General features: G+C 50.4%; 1 protein-coding gene across 1 annotated transcript in view; it reads right to left on the reverse strand.

Moving 5' to 3' along the window:
- The window catches only part of TAGAP (T cell activation RhoGTPase activating protein), a 54,061-nt gene extending 36,190 nt beyond the window's left edge, over positions 1–17,871 (reverse strand). Inside the window, exons 1-2 of the mRNA XM_074168619.1 lie at positions 17,791–17,871; positions 8,096–8,184 (exon numbers count right to left, since the gene is read on the reverse strand). Of these exons, the coding sequence (XP_074024720.1) occupies positions 8,096–8,184; positions 17,791–17,871 (170 nt within the window). The remainder of the gene's footprint in view (positions 1–8,095; positions 8,185–17,790) is intronic.
- Between the last annotated feature and the right edge of the window lie 604 nt (positions 17,872–18,475).

The following is an 18,475-nucleotide window of genomic DNA, read 5'->3' on the forward strand; positions in this document are numbered from 1 at the left end:
GACGTGTGCTCTTTCCCTTCTTCTCCCTGGTGCTTTCCCAGGCACGATTTGTAGTTTTGAAATGCTCCTCCCTGGGCCAGACAGGCATTTTCTGGGGTGTTGTTAGCAGAACCCCTGCTCACCCAGCCATGGTGACAACCCATCGTGAGCACAGGGCTGGGGACCTCCTGCCAGGCTGAGGAGGGGAGATGCTTTCTCGCTTGCTCCCACTCCTTCTGCCTGGTTTCTTTCCCACAGGTCTTCTTCTGCCCAACCTCCAGCACCTTCCCCTGATCTTTTCTCTAAGGGCTGGCCGAGGTGATGGGAGCCACCACCAGGAGAGCTGGCAGGGCAGGACAGGACAGGGTGCCTGGCTGCCATGGAAAGCAGCAGCTGCCATGGAAAGCAGCATCTGCCAGTGCTTTGCACGCAGAGGAAAGATGCAAAGTTCCTGTGGTATCTCTTCTGAGAGGAAACGTCTTTGCCTTCGTGCTCAGTAAGAAACCTTCTACCCCTTCAGGGGAGAGCGCTGTGGGCGGCCAAGGTGAAAGTCTTCAGTATCTGTGGGGAAGCTGGGGTTGTCCTGTGTGCCCCAAAGTTAGCCACATGCCAAGGTTGCTCAAGGAGCATGCTGTGAAACCCTCTCAAGGGCTGAGGTGCTGCACAGGGCAGCCCCAGATAGAGAAGGCAGATGGTGCTGTTATTGTGGATAGAGCCTCCCAAATGCTCTCATAGCACTGGAGAATCTCACACTGAGGTCTGATCTATGAAATGAACAGGGGGAAAGTGGGTTTGCTGAGTGGGGAAGGGAGTTAAAGAGACCAGGGGTGAACCCACCATGGCTGGGTCCTGCCCACGCCCTGCGCTCAGGGCAGAGGATTGTCCTTCATAGTGTCCTCACCCAGTGACTGGGGAGATGCCAAACACAGGCCATGGCAATGCTGGCACATTCCATGGGCCTGGCTCTGGGAAGACTTGGCACGGGGCAGCCCATGTCCTTGCTGTTCAAGGCTATCGCCCTGCCAAGCAGGGATGCCTCGTCCAAGCTGCCCTCTGGGGACGGCCAGCTCATGCCAGTTTCCAGACAGTGCCAAGGAGCTGCTGGCAAGGTTCTTCTACACTTGGCCTGGGCAGAGACATGCTGGGAACACCTGAACACCTTCTGACAGGGATGATCCCATGCCAGTGATGGGGAAAGTCCCTGAGAGCACCCCGTTTTCTAGAAGACATGGTGCCCCGGCGAGCCCAGGGCAGGAGAACAGTGGGCTGCCTCTTGCTGCTGAGCATGGGGAGGTCCTGGCTGGAGGCCCTGGAGGCATCACCAGCAATGACCAGGGCTACCAGCACTCCTGGCAGGCTAGGGAGCACGGGTTCTCCTGCCTATTAATGGGCTGCACACACCTTTCCAAGATCTTCGAATGCAGCAGCAAATGCCATGCAGAAAACTGCTGAGGCGGAAGGGACAGCGGTTAACTAGGGGGTGGCATCAGCAGGGAGGGCGTCATTCCCCCCAGGTCAACCTGTGACCCCCATCAGAGCAATACTGCTCCCCTGAGCCCCCCGTCCCAGCCGGGTGTCTGCCTGCCGGCTCTCCCTGCTCCGGGCTGCCAGAGGTCTGCGTGCTGGCCCGCTGCTGGCTGCGCTGCCCACCCCAACAGCGGCAGCACAGGGGAAATGTCAGGCACGAATGTCAGCCTCGGGACGCCTACGGCATGTTTCCTTTCCACCAGCAGACAGGATGTAAGCTGTCATGGGTGTTAATTAGCCTTTGCCGAGACCTGCGATGTGATGCTCCTGATTTTCGTCAGCGCATCTCTCGGTTTGAGGCTATCTCTTCTCAGACCAGTCTTTTGACAGGACCATAGCATGGAATCCCCCATCCCTCTAAGGTCTTTTACAAGCTCTCTTTTCTTGGTACAACCTTTTTTTAAAAAACCCACAGAATTCTGTATTCTAAAAGCATCCCGTGAGCGCCGCAGAGTGCTGGCTGTTTCTGGATGAAGTTTGTCCAGGTGTCTTCAGTACTGCTGGACTCAGCCAAGTCCTAGATGTGTCCAGTAGCAACATTGCACTTGCCCCTACACTTTTCTTGTGGCACATAGATGGAAATAGCTGTGTGTGGGAATAGCTGGGAATGCAGAAAGGTCAGGAAAACCCTTTCTGGCTTCCCTGAGAGTTTAATTTAGAAATAAAATGAAATGATAAGTTGGTTAAAACTGAGGCTTGGACACATAATAAAAGTTTTACTGCTTTAAACAAGGTGCGTTGGTGGAAGCACAGGCTCTGTCCTGTGTGGAATAACTGTACAGTTCAGCATCTGACTGAAGCAGCTGGATGCTGCTTGTCACTGCCCACCTGATGAGCATCCTGCTCCCACCAGTCTGCAGGTAAAAAAGGAACAAGTGAGTGCTCCCAGGTTTTCTCCAGGGGAAACCCTCCAACTTAGTTCAAGCCCCATCACTCAGCACCATAACACAAAAGTAGCAGACTCGGGACCAGCCCTGTGATCTCCCACCCAGACAGGGAACGGTGGCAAGTAGGAACAGGGCAGTAACACCTGAAGTCCCTTCAGCCATTTTAAAGCTGCATGGACGCCCTGATGCATCTGCATCTGGGGACAACCTGGACACTTCCCTCGTCATGCCGGCAGCGTGGGCTCTGCAGGCTGTCCTGCCATGTGCTAAACCCTGTAGAGGAGATGCCTCAGCTCCCCATTCACCCGTCAAATCCATCTGATCACAGACCCTAGTGACTGGTCTTGGAGCCACATGTATGTATGCGGCGACATCAGTGAGTGGCAGGGAGATGCTGCTTGCAAATATGCTTAGCTTTCCTGGTGTGAAAATTGGTGTTCATTGAACAAATTTGGAATGCAATTTTCATGAGACTGTAATTTATCAAAAGCACAAAGGTGAGTGATGCAGAAACTCACATGAAAAGAGGTAAAATGAAAGTTTTAAGGTCCCTACCAACAACTATGACATATTTTTCCCATTGAGCAGCTTTTTAGTTTGGGTGATATTTTTAGCGGGGTTTTTTTTTCAACAAAAACGTAACATTTCCAAAGAAAGCAGACAGCTTTTATAATAATGTCAGCCAACCTCTGAGTTTTTCATCAGAACAGTTTCTACGAACTGTTTTGAACCAACCTGCACAATAAGCTGAATATGTTACTTCTGTGTTTATAAATAGGCCTGTTTTCACAAAACTCTTCTTCAAGTAAACTGCCCTCAATTAATAGGAAGTACTTTCAGTTATTACTTGCATTATGAAAAAAAGAGGGATCCCTGCATGAATTAGAGTCCTGATATGCTAACAGTTAATAAAGGGACAAGTCTTACCCTGAAAAAAAATCATCTTTTGGGTTTGCTCCAGGTCTCTGCAGTTCCTGACTGTCTCAGCCTATCTCTGAATGAACCAGCCCCATCGCTGTGTTGAGTGCCTCCTCATGTTAACTACTCCTTTCCTCGCCCTCATATCCCTATGAGGAAACTCAGCTTGATTAACCCCGTGTTACAGATGGGGACTCGTGGTGCAGAGAGGTGAAATGTCACGCTGAAGATGGTACAGGTCATCTGGACCAGAGCAAGGGGTGGATGCCCACTCTTCCCTTGAAAGGCAGTACCCTACCCACTATGCTGCCATATGGCTGGCGCTACAATGGTATTTTTTTTAACTCATTATTTTCCCATCAGACAGCCTATGAAAGAAAACTCACAGTACTATCATCAGCTGGTTAAACAAGGGAGCTAAAGCATTTAGCTAGTATAAGCACACAAAGGATGAAGAATGGAAGAAGAGAGTAAAAGTGAATGAAGAAAAAAAGTGAAGGGCAGGAACAGCATGGATGTCAAGAAGTAGTAGGAGGGTATAGAAAAGAAATTGAAGCTTCGAGCTGACCCATAAAACTCCCTAGTGTTACCAGTAACCCCCCTGATTTCACCTTCAGAGATCTTATTTTGCAGCAACCTTCACTTGACTCATCTACACCTGCCCACTTAGTCCTGTGGCCGGCAAGAAACCCTCCCACCTCCTTTAACCACAGCCTTCCACACAAGGGTCTCTGCCATCAGCTCCCAGACACTGCATGACTCACCCCCTCTGCATCTCTGCAGATATTTCCCTGGGCTTTCTTAGCTTGGCAGGGCAAGCCTGTCACACCACTGAAAAAATAAAAATAAATGAAAAAGATGACTAAATGTGGTTGCACGATGACAGGAATCAGATCTTCAATGTTGGGATGGAATCCAGCATCTCTGTAGGAGAGTTCAGTACATGCTGTGCCTCCCTGCTTGGGCCTGGCTGCCTGGGCAGGGGAAGGAGCCAGGGCAACACAGAAAAGATCACACAGAGCCCAAGCTCCCCTACTCCTTGTTCTATCAGTGTGAAGCCCCCCTGAACAAATGTTTCCATCTGCACGGGAATGCAGTGCTAGCTTCCCTATCAGGATGGAAATCAAGACAGTGGTTAATTAAATTGCTTTCCCGGCGTCACAGTAAAAGCTGCAGATCAGACTTGCCTCGCTCTCCTGAAAGCCCAGTTGAGTGACATCTTCAGTACTCTGCTCCTCTCATCTTCTGCAATTGCATCTGCAGGCACGGCAAGAGTTGGTCGGGGTCCACTGACCTCTCCAGCACTACGTCAGTGGAAAATCCAGTGGAAAACCTTTGGAGTAGGAATCCCATCCCCATAAATGTTTGAAGAGGATGTGCCTTGTTTAATTTCTTCCCTGCCAGGAGCAGGTAATGAAGTTAGCACCTAATGAGCAGCACGTAAACTCAGCTTCAGAGGTATAGAAGATGCCTGGTGCAAAAATAAATATCAACTCTTAGGAAATGTCCCTAGACAACACCCCAAAGAGCAAGTTCCTTCAGGGTCTCAGTTTGCTGTGTGCTTTAAAATAAAAAGTATGCCCTACTTAATTCTTGAAGTTTGTGATTGATAGTTTTCCAACACAAATCCAAAGGATTTCTGATTGGCATGTTGGCTAATAACCAGAAAGTAAGCATGGGATTATGCTTAGGTTACCTTTTCCTAGTGCTACTGATAATTGCTCAGTAGGTCCAGAAACCAGACACTGCAGTGACTTTATCTCATGAGCTAACTCTTCAGTTGATGTCTGGGCCTGCACTAGTTGATTAGAGTGTGTCCTGCATGATACTGCCACCAGGAACTGGTCTGAGAGCTGAAGGAGACTAATCTCCAGGCACTTGAATCTGCAAGATGAATAAACTCATCAATTTTCTGGAAATGACTTATGGTTCGGTTACTACAATCACCTGCATTAGCCCATTCAGGTAGTTTGTGAACGTCTGTAGAGGAAAGGGAAAAATCACCATTTAGACTGAGAACAGTCAGGACCGGATGGTTCACAGGTTTGGCAACCAGATCACAAAGCCTTTCACCTCCACTTGAAATTCATCATTGCTGTATAGTAACTAGGAAGGGTAATGCTCCAGCAAGCGCTCCATGGTATTTGTATAGCTCACTACCTGCTCAGAAACATTCAGGGCATATTCCATTTGTGACTGATCCGAATCCTGAAAGGTGACAGCTCTATGAAGGCGGGTTTCTTGTGACAATTTCAACCAGTGACAACTTTTCTGTGTAATAGAGACTTTTCTACTTATGCTTCTGTAGGTACAGAGGCTCTAGACCATATCTGCAGGCAGCACATCTGCAGTGTTGCCCAAGAAGGCAACATTTTTTGGAATACAAAGGACATTTTTCATTTAAAGGCAAATTAGTTTGTGCTGATCACAAACAAAAAGCTCCTTCCAAAGCACAGGGCTTTGTAGACCTTCTCTGTTGTGTCCTGTCACAGTGAAGCCACCAGTGGCCTGGCCACGGGGCTGGGAGGGCTTGGGGAGGGACTGTGTTTGCAGCACAAAGGAAGCTGGGTTTAACCGTACTTTCACACAACCCTCTTCTGCACCTCAGAGGTTTTGTGTATTCATTGACCCAAATGTATTTGGTGGAAATGATACTTCCTTTTGCGAGATGAGGTGGCCCAAGGCCTTTGTGGCCATTAGTGCTGTGAGACAGGTGCTGCTGAAGCAGCCGAGGCTCTGCTTTGGCTATTTGGTGGGATTAGCACCAGCCCAAGGGACAGGCGAAGCAGGCAGTCACCCAGGGGAGCAAGCTGCCGAGGGTGTGAAAACCATCACAGCTCTCCTGCCCACACGGCGATGCTCCTTGGACAGCCGGGCTGGCTGCAGAGGCAAAGCCTGGGGAGAAGCGGGGCAGTAGCTCCTACTGAACCGCTGCTTGGAGGTTCTCTCTTCTCTGCCCTGCCCCAGCTCACCACCTGAAGCACAAACCAACAAACCCAGGTCCCAAGGGCTATTTTTTCCCAGTTCTGCTGCTTGTCCTCTCCCTCCCTTTTCCCATCATAGGAGCAGTACGGTGCTGGCACCTGATGTTCGCATGTCCTGCTGAGATACCTTAAACTGACTTTGTAGGGGGGTAGTGAAATGGGAGAGACTGCCAGAGCACACCTCCCTCCTCCATGCACCCAGGCCACAGGCAAATTAGCTGTTGGCACCAGCTGCAAATTAGCGGATTACACCACTGGGAGTACGCTGTGCTCTTGGTAAATGCTGCCTCCTGCAGAAATGAGAGGAAGGACCCATATTGTGCATGAAGGGGGAATGAGGCACATGGGACCACTTTCCTGCCCAGCAGGGTCTGTTCTCACAGGCAGTGGTCTGAAAGCCAAAGCCAGAGGCTGGACCCACCACCAGAGAACACAGGGATGCTGCTGTCTCCTTCCTATAGGGACATCAACAGTCCCTTTTTCCTGGAGGCTCAGGCTCCTGGAGTTTGTAGGGCTTGGCGGGGAGTAAGGGATGGGGGGAGGGAGGACTGTGATAGTATTTTTTGCTTGTAACACCTAGTAAATTATGGCATCAAAGAAAACAGAGCAGTGAATCCTGGGCACTTCTTCAGTATTTGAGTTCCACCTGTCCCCAGGCTGTAGGATAATTCCAGGCCCTGAGATGGAGCCATATGGCAAACCAGGAGGTGTCACACGGAGCCACTAGGCAGATTTCAATTGGCAATGTTTCCAGTGAAAGGAAAATGTGCTAAATTCAGCCTTTCTCACAGTCTGACAGCTCCTGATGTTCATGTCAAGAATTGAATGCAAAAAATGCGCTCACTGGGAAGAGACGTAACTGAAGAATAATTAACTGCAAGTGCTCGTACAGCACAATTTGCCTCATTCTCCGAGCAAGGAATGCTCAAGGACTCAGACTTTTGCTGCCTGAAAACCCAAGATACTGCTGCCCTTCCTGCCTTTCCTCTCTAAGCTTTCTTTTTAAACACGTAACGAGCCTAATTGCAACACCACCATGCCCAGTTAGCAGTGCTGTTTGGCTAACTGGACTGGGTTTAATTAGAGGATACAAGAGGAGTGAGGGCATCGCAGAGGAGTAGCTGCTTTTCATACAACAGTGTTTCTCTGCTTATTGGAAATCAGTTTAATGAAGGAAGGAAGGAGGCACTGCCCGGAATGTCAGCAGAAATTTCCCAGCAGTTTGGCTAGGCAAGCCATGACCTGTAGCAAAATAAGGCAGTAAATGCTATCACAGCCAGCTCTTCTGCCTGTTTTAAAGGCTTTGTTACCCCCCAAAAAAGACAAAAAAACAGTTGGAAAGCAAAGAACTGAAATGCTCTGCAGGGGAAACTGCCAACAGAGGCTTCTCAGCAGCGTAGGCAGAAACTAATATGAACGAGGAGCCAGCGCTGGCAGCCCTTGCCATGGGGTGGGAGAGATGGGAGGAAGAGGCTGAGCTCCTGCTGGGCTCGCACAGGTCTGGTGGGAGGGAAAGAAGAGCAGCTGGGGGCAATGCCAGGAGGTCTCATTCCCACCGCCTCTCCCCTCCGTCCCCTCTATAACAGCAGCCCCCACTCTGCACCCACAACTCTGCCGGCTCAGCTGCCCCGGGGGACCATCTGCACACTCCCCCATCTGCGACTCGCCTGGGGTCCTCTTCTGCAGGACACCGACAGCAGCACCACACGTACATGTAGGCACAAGCCAAGGTATATCGCCTTACTCCTGGGCATTACACATCTGTGCAGGCAGTGCGTGTATGGCACACGATGTACATACCTGGCTGAAGGCAACCATGGCTTGCTCAAACCTTTGCTGAATAAGAGCGATGGCGCTGAACACCGGCGGGGAGGAACGGTCTTCAGGGGCTGAAAACGAGAATGAGTTTGTTATCAGCTTCCATCACCCGGCAAAGCTCCCACAAAGGTGAGGGATTTGAGCATTTAAAGGAGTTGATGCTACAAAGTGTGCATGGGAAGAGGATAAAGTCTGTTTGTGCTCCCATCTCCTGGATGCTGACAAATTTCTCTTTGAATGCCAAGGCTCCAAGCCCTGCAGAGCTGGTCGGGCACCGTAGGCAAGCCCTGGGGCCACCAGCCAAGGCACCCCAGTGGGTGTCTGCCCAAATTCGGGCAACCTCAGCACCAGCATGGGTGCTGCTCAGCTCGAACAACTTTTACAGGCAGTGGGGAGACATGGTCGCTTGCAGGGCACCAGTCTTCCCTCCCTGCCTCTGCTGCTGGCTTTGGGAGAAGAGGAGCCATGTCCTTTCCCAGAATCGCCCACTTCTCCCCACTGACTATAAAAGGCCCCTGGAGCAGCTGGGTTGGACACAGACCTCCGTGCTCTGACTCTGTAATGCAGGGAGAGAGGAGGCCACTCCGGGTGAGCCTGGCTGGGCTCCCCGGTGACCTGCAGAAGTAGCCAAGCTGGCTTTGATTAGAGGTGGGTAAGCTGCCTCCTGCAGACCCACGGGGGAGCTGCCTGCCTCTTAAAGAGCTCAAATCTCTCAAATCCGTGCTTCGGGGCAGCTGGCTCTGTGTGGCCGCCCACCATCCAAACGTGAGCACGAGCACCAGGGAATGAGGCTATTTTGGGAACGAGTGACACAGCAGAGGAGCATCAGAGGCAAGAAACGGCTCCTTGCTGCCAAGTGTTGACATGAGGTCGATAAAGGGCAGGTCACTGCCCTTTGGGGGATGGCTGTCTTGTTAAAGTCGTATTTGCAACTTTTTTTTTTTTTTTTGAGATAGTTGCAAAGCAGGGCGATATATTTACAGACAACTTTCTGAACATTTGGCCCCGTTTACTGAGTGGAAAAAGAATGACTAAAATGCCATCTGGTTTTTATCGAAACTTGGTCCCAGAATTTCAGCAGCTTTCACCTCTAACTCTCAATTTTGACTCCTGAAAGTGGTTAGCAGCATACCACTCCATACGGCTTACAAATGGCAAACAAGCCCTAGTATCTGTGTCTGCAGATCTTCTCTCCTGGGAGAACTTAACTTGAAAAGCAGCCCCAGTCTTCTGCTGGGGCACCACAGAGGAGGCAAGAGAGAAAAAGTGTGTGTGTGTCTCTGCGTGTGCTGCTGCCAAAGCTGGAGGTGAGATGAGGAACTGACTAATTTCCTAGAGGGCAGAAACCAAGATCTCATCTAGTCAGTGCGAACCAGCCCAAACTGTGCAGTGCAGAGCAAAGCTGGAGGCACCAAGTGCTCCATGAGGGTGTTGGGGACCGAGCACTGTGAAGGGTGAGACCACCCCCATGGTGTCCCAGCCCCATGTAACCCAGAGCAAATGTAGTTTCCCAGAGGAGATGAGCGATGCTCTCGGCTGTTACCAGCAGAGAAAAGGAAAGCAGTGGTAGGAGAAGTCACCTTGCTCTTGCTGCAGGAAAAGGCGCTGGCACGTGTGGCCATGAAGCTGCAGCAGCATTGTGGTGAGATGCTAGAAAACCCCTTTCTGCGAGGAACAGTGAAAGACAGGAGTGGGCACACTGTGGTATCGCTGGCTCTGGGGGAGGACTCGAATGCCAGCGATGACACCAGTACATTTACTCCTGGTTTACACCTGGTTTATACCAGTTTGACACTGGTATATTTACTCCTGTGGCCTCTCTGCATGTGGAAGCTTGTGTGACAGGAGTAGGTGACACTGCTTCATACCTGCAGAGGAGCTGGTTTGTGAATGCAATGGCTGTTCCCATGCTTGTACTATCATGGCCCTTTTTGCTGCCTTCCTTTGACAAATACCTTAAAATACACAGTCGGAAGTCAAAGGAGTGAACACTGAAATTGCTTATTACATACACGTGTCTGTTATCAGAGCAAGGGGTTTTTTCTTTGATAAACATTGACTCATTATTACCAGAAGCTTTTCTGAAGTCAGCTGCTCGACAAAAGGTCAGTACGTGACCAAGCCCGTGTTGCTTGCACAGTGATCACTGCAGAGCACATGGAGTTAAGCATGTTTTGGGGAAACGTTGTTCTCCTAAGATGCTGTAGGATGTTGTCCACCAGGACTCCAGCCTGGGGGAGTTCTCCAGCTCCAGTTTAAAATACGCTGCATGTTGGGGGGCATGGTCTGTCTATCACTGGGCCTGCAGAATCAGGATAAATCCCCAGTCTAGTGATGGAAACAGATGCACTCTGCAGGTGGAGTGATGGAGAATCCTGACCCAGGCAGAGGTCTGTTTTCTCCCCAGCTTATTCCCTTGTATCTTGAGCTCTGACCACACCAGCTTATAAAACCATCACTGTTGTCTGTCACCCCACCTCCGTTCAAACCCACGAGGACTGTTCAGTGCAGACTCCCAAACAAGCTGCACGTGGGAGGGCAGACACCACTTTCTTAATCTGGTGCAACGTTTGCCAGCAAGCGATACCGAGAAGTTGGCCAGGAACCATTTCTGGACCCACCTAGGGCCAGCCAGAGGCATATTCTCTGCACCGAAGATGGGGGATGCTCAGGGAAATGTAACCTACAGGAGAGATGGGGAGGGACTCTTTATGGAGAGTGGAGTGATAGGACAAGGGGTAATGGTTTTAAATTGAAAGAGGGGAGATTTAGATTAGATACTAGGAAGAAATTCTTTACTGTGAGGGTGGTGAGACACTGGAACAGGTTGCCCAGAGAAGTTGTGGCTGCCCCATCCCTGGAGGTGTTCAAGGCCAGGCTGGATGGGGCTTTGGGCAACCTGGTCTAGTGGGAGGTGTCCCTGCCCATGGCAGGAGGCTTGGAACTACATGATCTTTAAGGTCCCTTCCAACCTGAACCGTTCTATGATTCTATAACCTGACGCTCGAGGTGGGGATGGGGGTTACAACTGGTGGCAGCGTGATGCTCAGGGTGTCTGGGACAACATGTCACCAGGAGGGCAAAGAAAGAGTGCTGCACTGTGGGGAAGAACAGGTTTGTTCCTCTCTCTGAACCAGTACAAAGCAAATTATTCCTGTTACTGTTTTCCTGTTATTCTAGAGTTGCCCCAATTTCATCTACCAAGTGCATATAGTGAAGGTTAAATGAGCAATATGTTTCAAGTTACATATGTACCACACACATGTTTTGGCACCAGTGAAAATACCAGACCTGATGTTCCTCCTCTCACTCCAAATATGATGGAGAGCAAGACATGGCTCTGGGCCGTGATGCTGGAGGGCCTCTGGAGAGGCTGAAGCATGAGCCCAAGTGTCACTCCTTTGGGGTGGGGAGCCACAGGAGGTCCTGCAGAAACCACCATGCTTTGCAGCTGGGTTATGTGGTTTAGCAGACTCAGCTCTGGGCAAGGGACAGGGTCCATGGTAATTCACTACCTCCTTGCAGAGGTAATGAAGCAGGTCTTTGGGCCCAGCAGTGAGGATGGGACACAGATCTTCCTTGAATCACCCAGCTCTGGTGCTTGTCACCTGCAGAAGAAATGTGCTGGCTGCCAGCTGAGACGGGTGAGAAGTCCTTCCAAATTATTCCCTCCCTTACGTCTCTAGGTGATGGCCTTTCCTCCTGGAGAACTGAAAAAAAATCCTGTCTGCACAGGGCAAGAGCTTTCGTACCATGATTCAGTAGCAAAGGCCTAAATCTAGGAAGTGGGAGATACTGGGATGTGGGGAATCAATCCAGCCCATGCAACGTGTTTCAGGTAAAAGCAATAAATTACTTCATCAGGGTCCAAGGGCTTGGAACTGTCTCTTTCCACGTGGAAAGCGCATTCAGTTTTTATAGTTTTAAAAATTAAATTAATGCTTTGTTAGAAGAGTATGCATGTAAGTTCCCACATAAGGTGTATATTTTTTCCTTCTGGCCTGAGTCCTAATCACTGCAGGAAGAGCTCCATGAGAAGCTCCCACCAGCCCCCTGGGAGTGCTGAGCCGTCTCCCAGCCTTTGTGCTTCTTCATGGCTACTAAGCATCTTTACTGGGAATGGCATCCCCTTCCCAACCTCCTGTGTGATCCCCGGTGAAACCTCCCTGCTCTCTCTGGAAATCCCTTAGAAATCCAGTACAGGTGGCCAATGCCAAGGTCAGGGGTTGGTGGTACAAGACCTGGGTATATCTGCTGGATTTTGTGTTGGGTCTTTAGTTTACATGGAGAAGATGGTAATTTTAATTTGATTTATTGAACCAAACAATGTTGTGCTGTGAAGAAAAACTTTATTCCCAAGTGTTGTTGCTACTTCAGTGGAAAAAACCTACATGTGATTTCTAATGAAAGAGTGCAGCAGGCACAGAGGAGCCAAATCAAGTTTGCCCTGTGGTCCAAGAGCTGGAAGAATCTGAACCCATTTATGCCAGTACTGATTATCAATTACATCATACTTTCTCTCTTCAGGGGTTTCCCCCCACTTAACAGAAATCTCTTCTTGTTTCACAGAGGATATTGCAGTATCTGCAACAAGTTAAACACCAGCCCTTCTTACTCTGGCCTGTAACCCGGTCTCATTCTGAGACACAGAGCAGATAACACAAGGATCATGCAGATTGCAGAATTTCAGGTGCACCCACTGGGAGCCTTTTGCTTAATGAAATCACCTACAAGCACCACACGAGGGCTTCATCCCAGGTATCCAGCATGAGCCGGCAGTGCACACTGGCAGCCCAGAAAGCCAACCGCATCCTGGGCTGCATCAAAAGAAGCATGGCCAGCAGGTCATGGGAGGTGATTCTACTCCTCTACTCTGCTCTCATGAGACCCCACCTGGAGTACTGTGTCCAGGTCTGGAGTCCTCAGCACCAGAAGGACATGGACCTGTTGGAACGGGTCCAGCGGAGGGCTGCAAAAATGATCAGAGGGCTGGAGCACCTCTTATATGAGGACAGGCTGAGAGAGTTGGGGTTGTTCAGCCTGGAGAAGAGAAGGGTCTGGGGAGACCTTATGGTGGCCTTCCAGTACCTGAAGGGGACTACAGGAGGGATGGGAAGGGAGTCTTGATCAGGGAGTGTCGCAATAGGATGAGGGGTAATGGTTTTAAATTGAAAGAGGGGAGATGTAGATTAGATATTAGGAAGAAATTCTTTCCTGTGAGGGTGGTGAGACACTGGAACAGGTTGCCCAGAGAAGTTGTGGATACCCCATCCCTGGAGGTGTTCAAGGCCAGGCTGGATGGGGCTTTGAGCAACCTGATCTAGTGGGAGGTGTCCCTGCCCATGGCAGGGGGGTTGGGACTAGATGATCTTTAAGGTCCCTTCCAACTCTGACCATTCTATGATTCTATGATCCACAAGGAGAACTGCCTGAAGACTGGACTATAATCAGGAAAACGGGAGTGAAAGCCTGAAAGAAATCCCGCTGCTCTGCACATTGTGGTGAGATATAGGGCACTGAGAGTGCTGAATAAGCCTGGCACCAATGATTTGCCTTTCGAAACTGGCAGAGAAGTCACAATTCCTTTATTAGCTCAAAGCGCTCCACCAAAAAAACTGAAAATCCTGAGTTTAGTCATTCTTCCTCGGATGGGCTAACCACACGCTGCTGGCTTATAGGCGCAAACACATCACTTGTTTTTACTCATTTGGAAAGTCTTTCAAAGTGTTACCTCCTTCAGAGATACACAGGGACATGATTTTGCCATCTGGAGACACTTTTAGGTGCCCAGATTCTTCAGCAGACAAGGGCTAGCACAAGCTGAAGACAAAACCCGTTTCTAAAACCTTGGACTTCTGTTTCTTCAGGACTTTCAGAAATGCCCCCAAATTTACAAACCTACTTCTACTATCCTTAAGGATGAATTAAAATTCTCTTTGCCCTCCACCAGCATGGTAGGCGAGAGTCCTTGTAAAAATGGCAAACCCACGTCCTTCCTTCTCCTCCTGAAAGAATCCATCGCTGGTGGGAACACAGGAATTTCACAGGGTTCACGTTAAGTGATTGCTTAAACCAAATCCTATGAGATTGCCCCTTCTGGGCAATCCTGCTTCGGCAGGGGAGTTGGACTAGATGATCTTTATGGTCCCTTCCAACTCTAAAAAATTCAGTGAAATTCAGTGAGACACCAAGAGCAGAAGCAGAGAGGGGAGCCCCGGGGTCTTTCTCGGAGGTGTGCTGGTAGGTAAAACTGCCTTTCCTCAACCAGGTTTTCCCAGAGGACACATCAAAATTCCCAGACACGTCACACATGTGCACATATGGAGGATGCTGGGGAAAGGGCAGCTGGGACCACCCCAGCACAGCGGACCACCAAAAGGGGTAAGTCCTTTAAATGACCTTTTTCCTGCATCTCTTCCCTTGGTTTGTCTCTCCCCTGAGGCCAGCAGCAAGGAGGGGGCAAGAGCCACGGGGTGGCCACCTTGAAAGTGAGACCACCTCTCTCCCCGGTACGGCCATGCCTCAACCCCACAGTGGTCATCACAGCCGGGGTGTCCTCACCCGTAGTTCCCTGTCTGGCTACGAAGAGAAAGGGTCTGGCTCCATCCTGCAGGGAGATGAGCGGGTGCAGCCAGTGCCATACAAGCACCACAGCGCATAGTCTTGCCTAGGGGAACATGGGGGGAACAGATGAGGTGAGGATGTAACAGGGATGACCGAGGTGATGGGAGCAAGGGACCAAACCTTGTTATCACTGTATAACTGGTGTCATCCAGGAAGGGTCGCGGGAATAGAAGAAGAGAAGGAGGAAAGGGGATAAGCCAGGTGGGAAGGGCTGGGGCGATCTCCCATGGCCGTGAAGGAGTGGGAAAGGCTCAGAGCAGGCAGAGCAGGGTAGGAGCATCCAGACACTGGATGATCCAGGCACTGTGCTGCCAAACCAAACCACCTGCAGATGCTGCTGGAGCCACAGCTCAGGCTGTGCCTGTGGCAGCCAGCGCTGCCCAGAGCGACGGAGACAGCCCAGGACACTGCTGCCCCGAAACAGTCACACAGGCTGGGAAAGAACTTACAAATATATGCAAAAGGAGGATTTCTGGCCTCTGTTATATCAGCAGGGGAAGAGAGTGGTTCCTCTGGAACAAGCAGCAGCACTCTCGATTTAAGCCAGCTGTCCCAAGGTCACGGGAGTGGCTCCTGGCTTATATGGGATAAACCAGACTAGAATTTGCCTCAAGCTGGTCTATATTGAAACTCTTCCCCAAAGTTACTTTGTGCTACTAGCATCGCTGGACTCAGTGCAGTTACTCTGCAATTCTAACAACACAGCAATAAACAGATTTTTATCTGAAGAGGTTTAAAAGCCAACAGCCTGGCTGTGGGGACTGGTGAGATTTTCTTTATTGACTGTGCAATCAGTGTGATTTAGAGCCCCTGCAGGGGCCCTGCTGCAGGCTCTCTTAAGAGCCAGCTGTGACAAATTTCCCCCACAAGCTCTGCTGGGCACTGCTGCTGACCCCAGCAGCAGCGGCACTGGGAGGTTCCTCCTCATCATCATCTTCCCACCCTCTTGGTCCTGCCTTCCCAGTGTCCTGCCCTGCCATGGGACCAGTTATTTGTCTGGCATCACACCCCTGCTTTCCAAGGTAATAAATTACTGCGGGATGCAGCTTTGCACTGGACTTCATTAACCACAAATGCTGTTGTCCCTTTTCCTGCCACACCATGCAAGCCAGATACCCATGACTATCTGCCGTAAATATGCATTTCTCAGGCTCCCAGGAGAACCCACTGGTGTGTAGCAGATGGTGCACTGGACTGACGGATGCACAGGGCCGGGGAGGTGATTAACCCTTCTTGTCTCTCGGGATCACGTCCCAGTACAGCCTGGCACTGCTGTGACGCTCCATTCCTGTGCCAGTGCAAGGGGTTTATGGACCTTGTTAATACTGGAAAAAAGCAGGATGTAAGTTGAGGAGCCTTATTCAATACTGTCTTGCTCCATTTTTGGAGACGACTGGTACTCCGAAAAAGTACCAGGGTCAAGTAAAATAGTGGGCAGCCAGATCCATAAAACCCTAAGTGAAGACAAGACTGAACATCAAAGTGCAGTAAGACAGATCCAGCCCCGTGCTGTGGGTGTGAGTGCCAGGGCTGTGTTATGTCTAAAGAAAATAGCATTTTTTCAGTGTATATTGAAGGGTTACTTTTGAAAAAAGTTAAGTAAGGAAAACATTGATCTTGGAGCAGTCAGCATCCCAACTTTCTTTGCTAAATAATCACCTACTTTTAAAATTTTTATTCCTTTCCTATTTTCTCACCAAAATTAGAAAAATAAAGAGAGGTTAAAAAGAAAAAAATGGGAAGAAGGAGAGAACATTACACTTATCTGAAATTCTGATTTTTTACAAGGTCGTCTCTGCTGACAACTTTGAGCAAAACACATTATATTCTTTATTTTTTATCTCTTAACTCTTTTTTTCAGTAAGCTCTTTCTTACTGGAAAATAGTCCATTTTTGCTACCAGTCCTACTTATGAAGAGCAAGAGGAACAATGGAAAGTCAGATCAGTTGGCATGTAAAATACACTTCCAGTCATTACATTTGGAAGTTCTGAAGCTTCTGCTTATGATGCACACATCTCTGTGTAAGCGTTTCATGCAGAGAGCCCCTGCCACTAATCTCTTTTTTTTTTTTTTTTTTTTTTGGTGGAAGAGTCTATTTGTCAGAGCTGACAATGTCACGAAGAAATACTGTGTTTCAGTGCAGAGATTCAGTCCCTGACAATTTGCTTTTTGTTTCCCAGCCGGCACCTTGCTCCTGTCTGAGGTCAGACTAAATGATGTAACGGTCCCTTCTGGCCTCCCAATCGATGCGCTGGCGGCCGGGGCTCCTCTCCCTGCTGACGGGAGCGATCGCTGCAGCTGAGACCCCCCTGGGGACCAGGCTTTGGTCCTGGGCTCACACCAGACTACCAGGTGCTGCGGGACGGAGCTCACAGCATGCACTAATGTGAAACACATCTCTTGTGATGAAGTTAAACCTCGCCATAACACGAACAACAACAACGACGACGACGACGACAACAACAACAAAAAAAAAACCAAAAACCCCTCTTTAACTCTTTCTGTCACACAGATACAGCCAAGAAACCCTCCAGTTCTATTTTAACCAATGTCCATTTACTCGTGGCTGATGGTTTGGTTTCCCTTGTTGTTTTCTGCAGGGCTCCGCTGCCCTAAAGCGCTATCTGAGCAGTCTGACCACGCAGGGGTATGGCCAATCTCTTCAAATTCTGTCTCTGGCAGGAGGTGGTGGTGGGGGTGTTGCAGGTTTGCCCGACCTCTGATAATCTGACCCCGATACCACCCGACTCCCGCGGTCGCTCTTTCTCAGGATAAGAAGCGCTCTGGGGTCCGGGGCTGGGGATGCGCTGAGCCCCACAGTACGGGACTGGTCCAGCGCCCTAGGAACCACTTTTCCAGACTTAAGCGAGAGAAGTCTCCGGTTTTGCTTTTCACCAAATTCAAGACCAGGCTCAAAGACCCCAGCGGTCCCTACCCTCAAATAACCCCCGGCGGCAGCCGCCAGCATCACCTGGAACACCCGGGAAAGCGGGGCGCTGCCCTGCGCCCCTGCCCCGCTCCCCACCTCCCACCCCGCCGCTCCACACTCACCGCCTGGGACGCGGGGACCCCCCCGCCGCCGCCCCCGCCGCTGCCCCGCCGCGCCGCCCCGCCGCCCCGCCGACCCGGCATCGCCCCGGGAGGCGGCCGGAGGAGCGGGGCCGGTCCGCCTCGGGAGCGGAGCCGAAGCGAGTGAGCGGAGACCCCGCTGCCGGTTTACCTCCCCCCCCTACCCCCCCCCCCAACCCTCCCCGTCGAGGGAGGAGTCGCTCCCTCCCCTGGCAGCCCAAGGCGAGGGGGCCGCCAGGATGCCGAGCTGGGCGCTGGCAGAGCCGGGAGAGCCGGGGTCCCCGTCTTCTCGCTCTAAAAAAAAGGGGCCGAAAATCAATAGGCGTAGGGAGAAACGAAGTGAAAAGCGACTCAACAAAGAGAAGACCCTTCACGGCTGCTTGTTTATTAATGGCGCAGCCAAGCCCCCCCGTCAGGATTATTACTGAGACAGCATGGCAGGTATGGATGTAGAATCACTGAATCATAGAGTTGTCTAGGTTTGAAGGGACCTTTAAGATCATTGAGTCCAACCATCAACCTAACACTGACAAAACCATCACTAAAACATATCCCTAAGCTCCACATCTACCCATCTTTTACCTCCAGGGGTGGAGATTCCACCACTTCCCTGGGCAGCCTGTTCCAACGTTTGATAACCCTTTCAGTGAAGAATTTTTCCTAATAT

The sequence above is a fragment of the Numenius arquata genome, chromosome 2, assembly GCF_964106895.1.
Source record: "Numenius arquata chromosome 2, bNumArq3.hap1.1, whole genome shotgun sequence".
In the NCBI taxonomy this organism is placed as follows: domain Eukaryota; kingdom Metazoa; phylum Chordata; class Aves; order Charadriiformes; family Scolopacidae; genus Numenius; species Numenius arquata.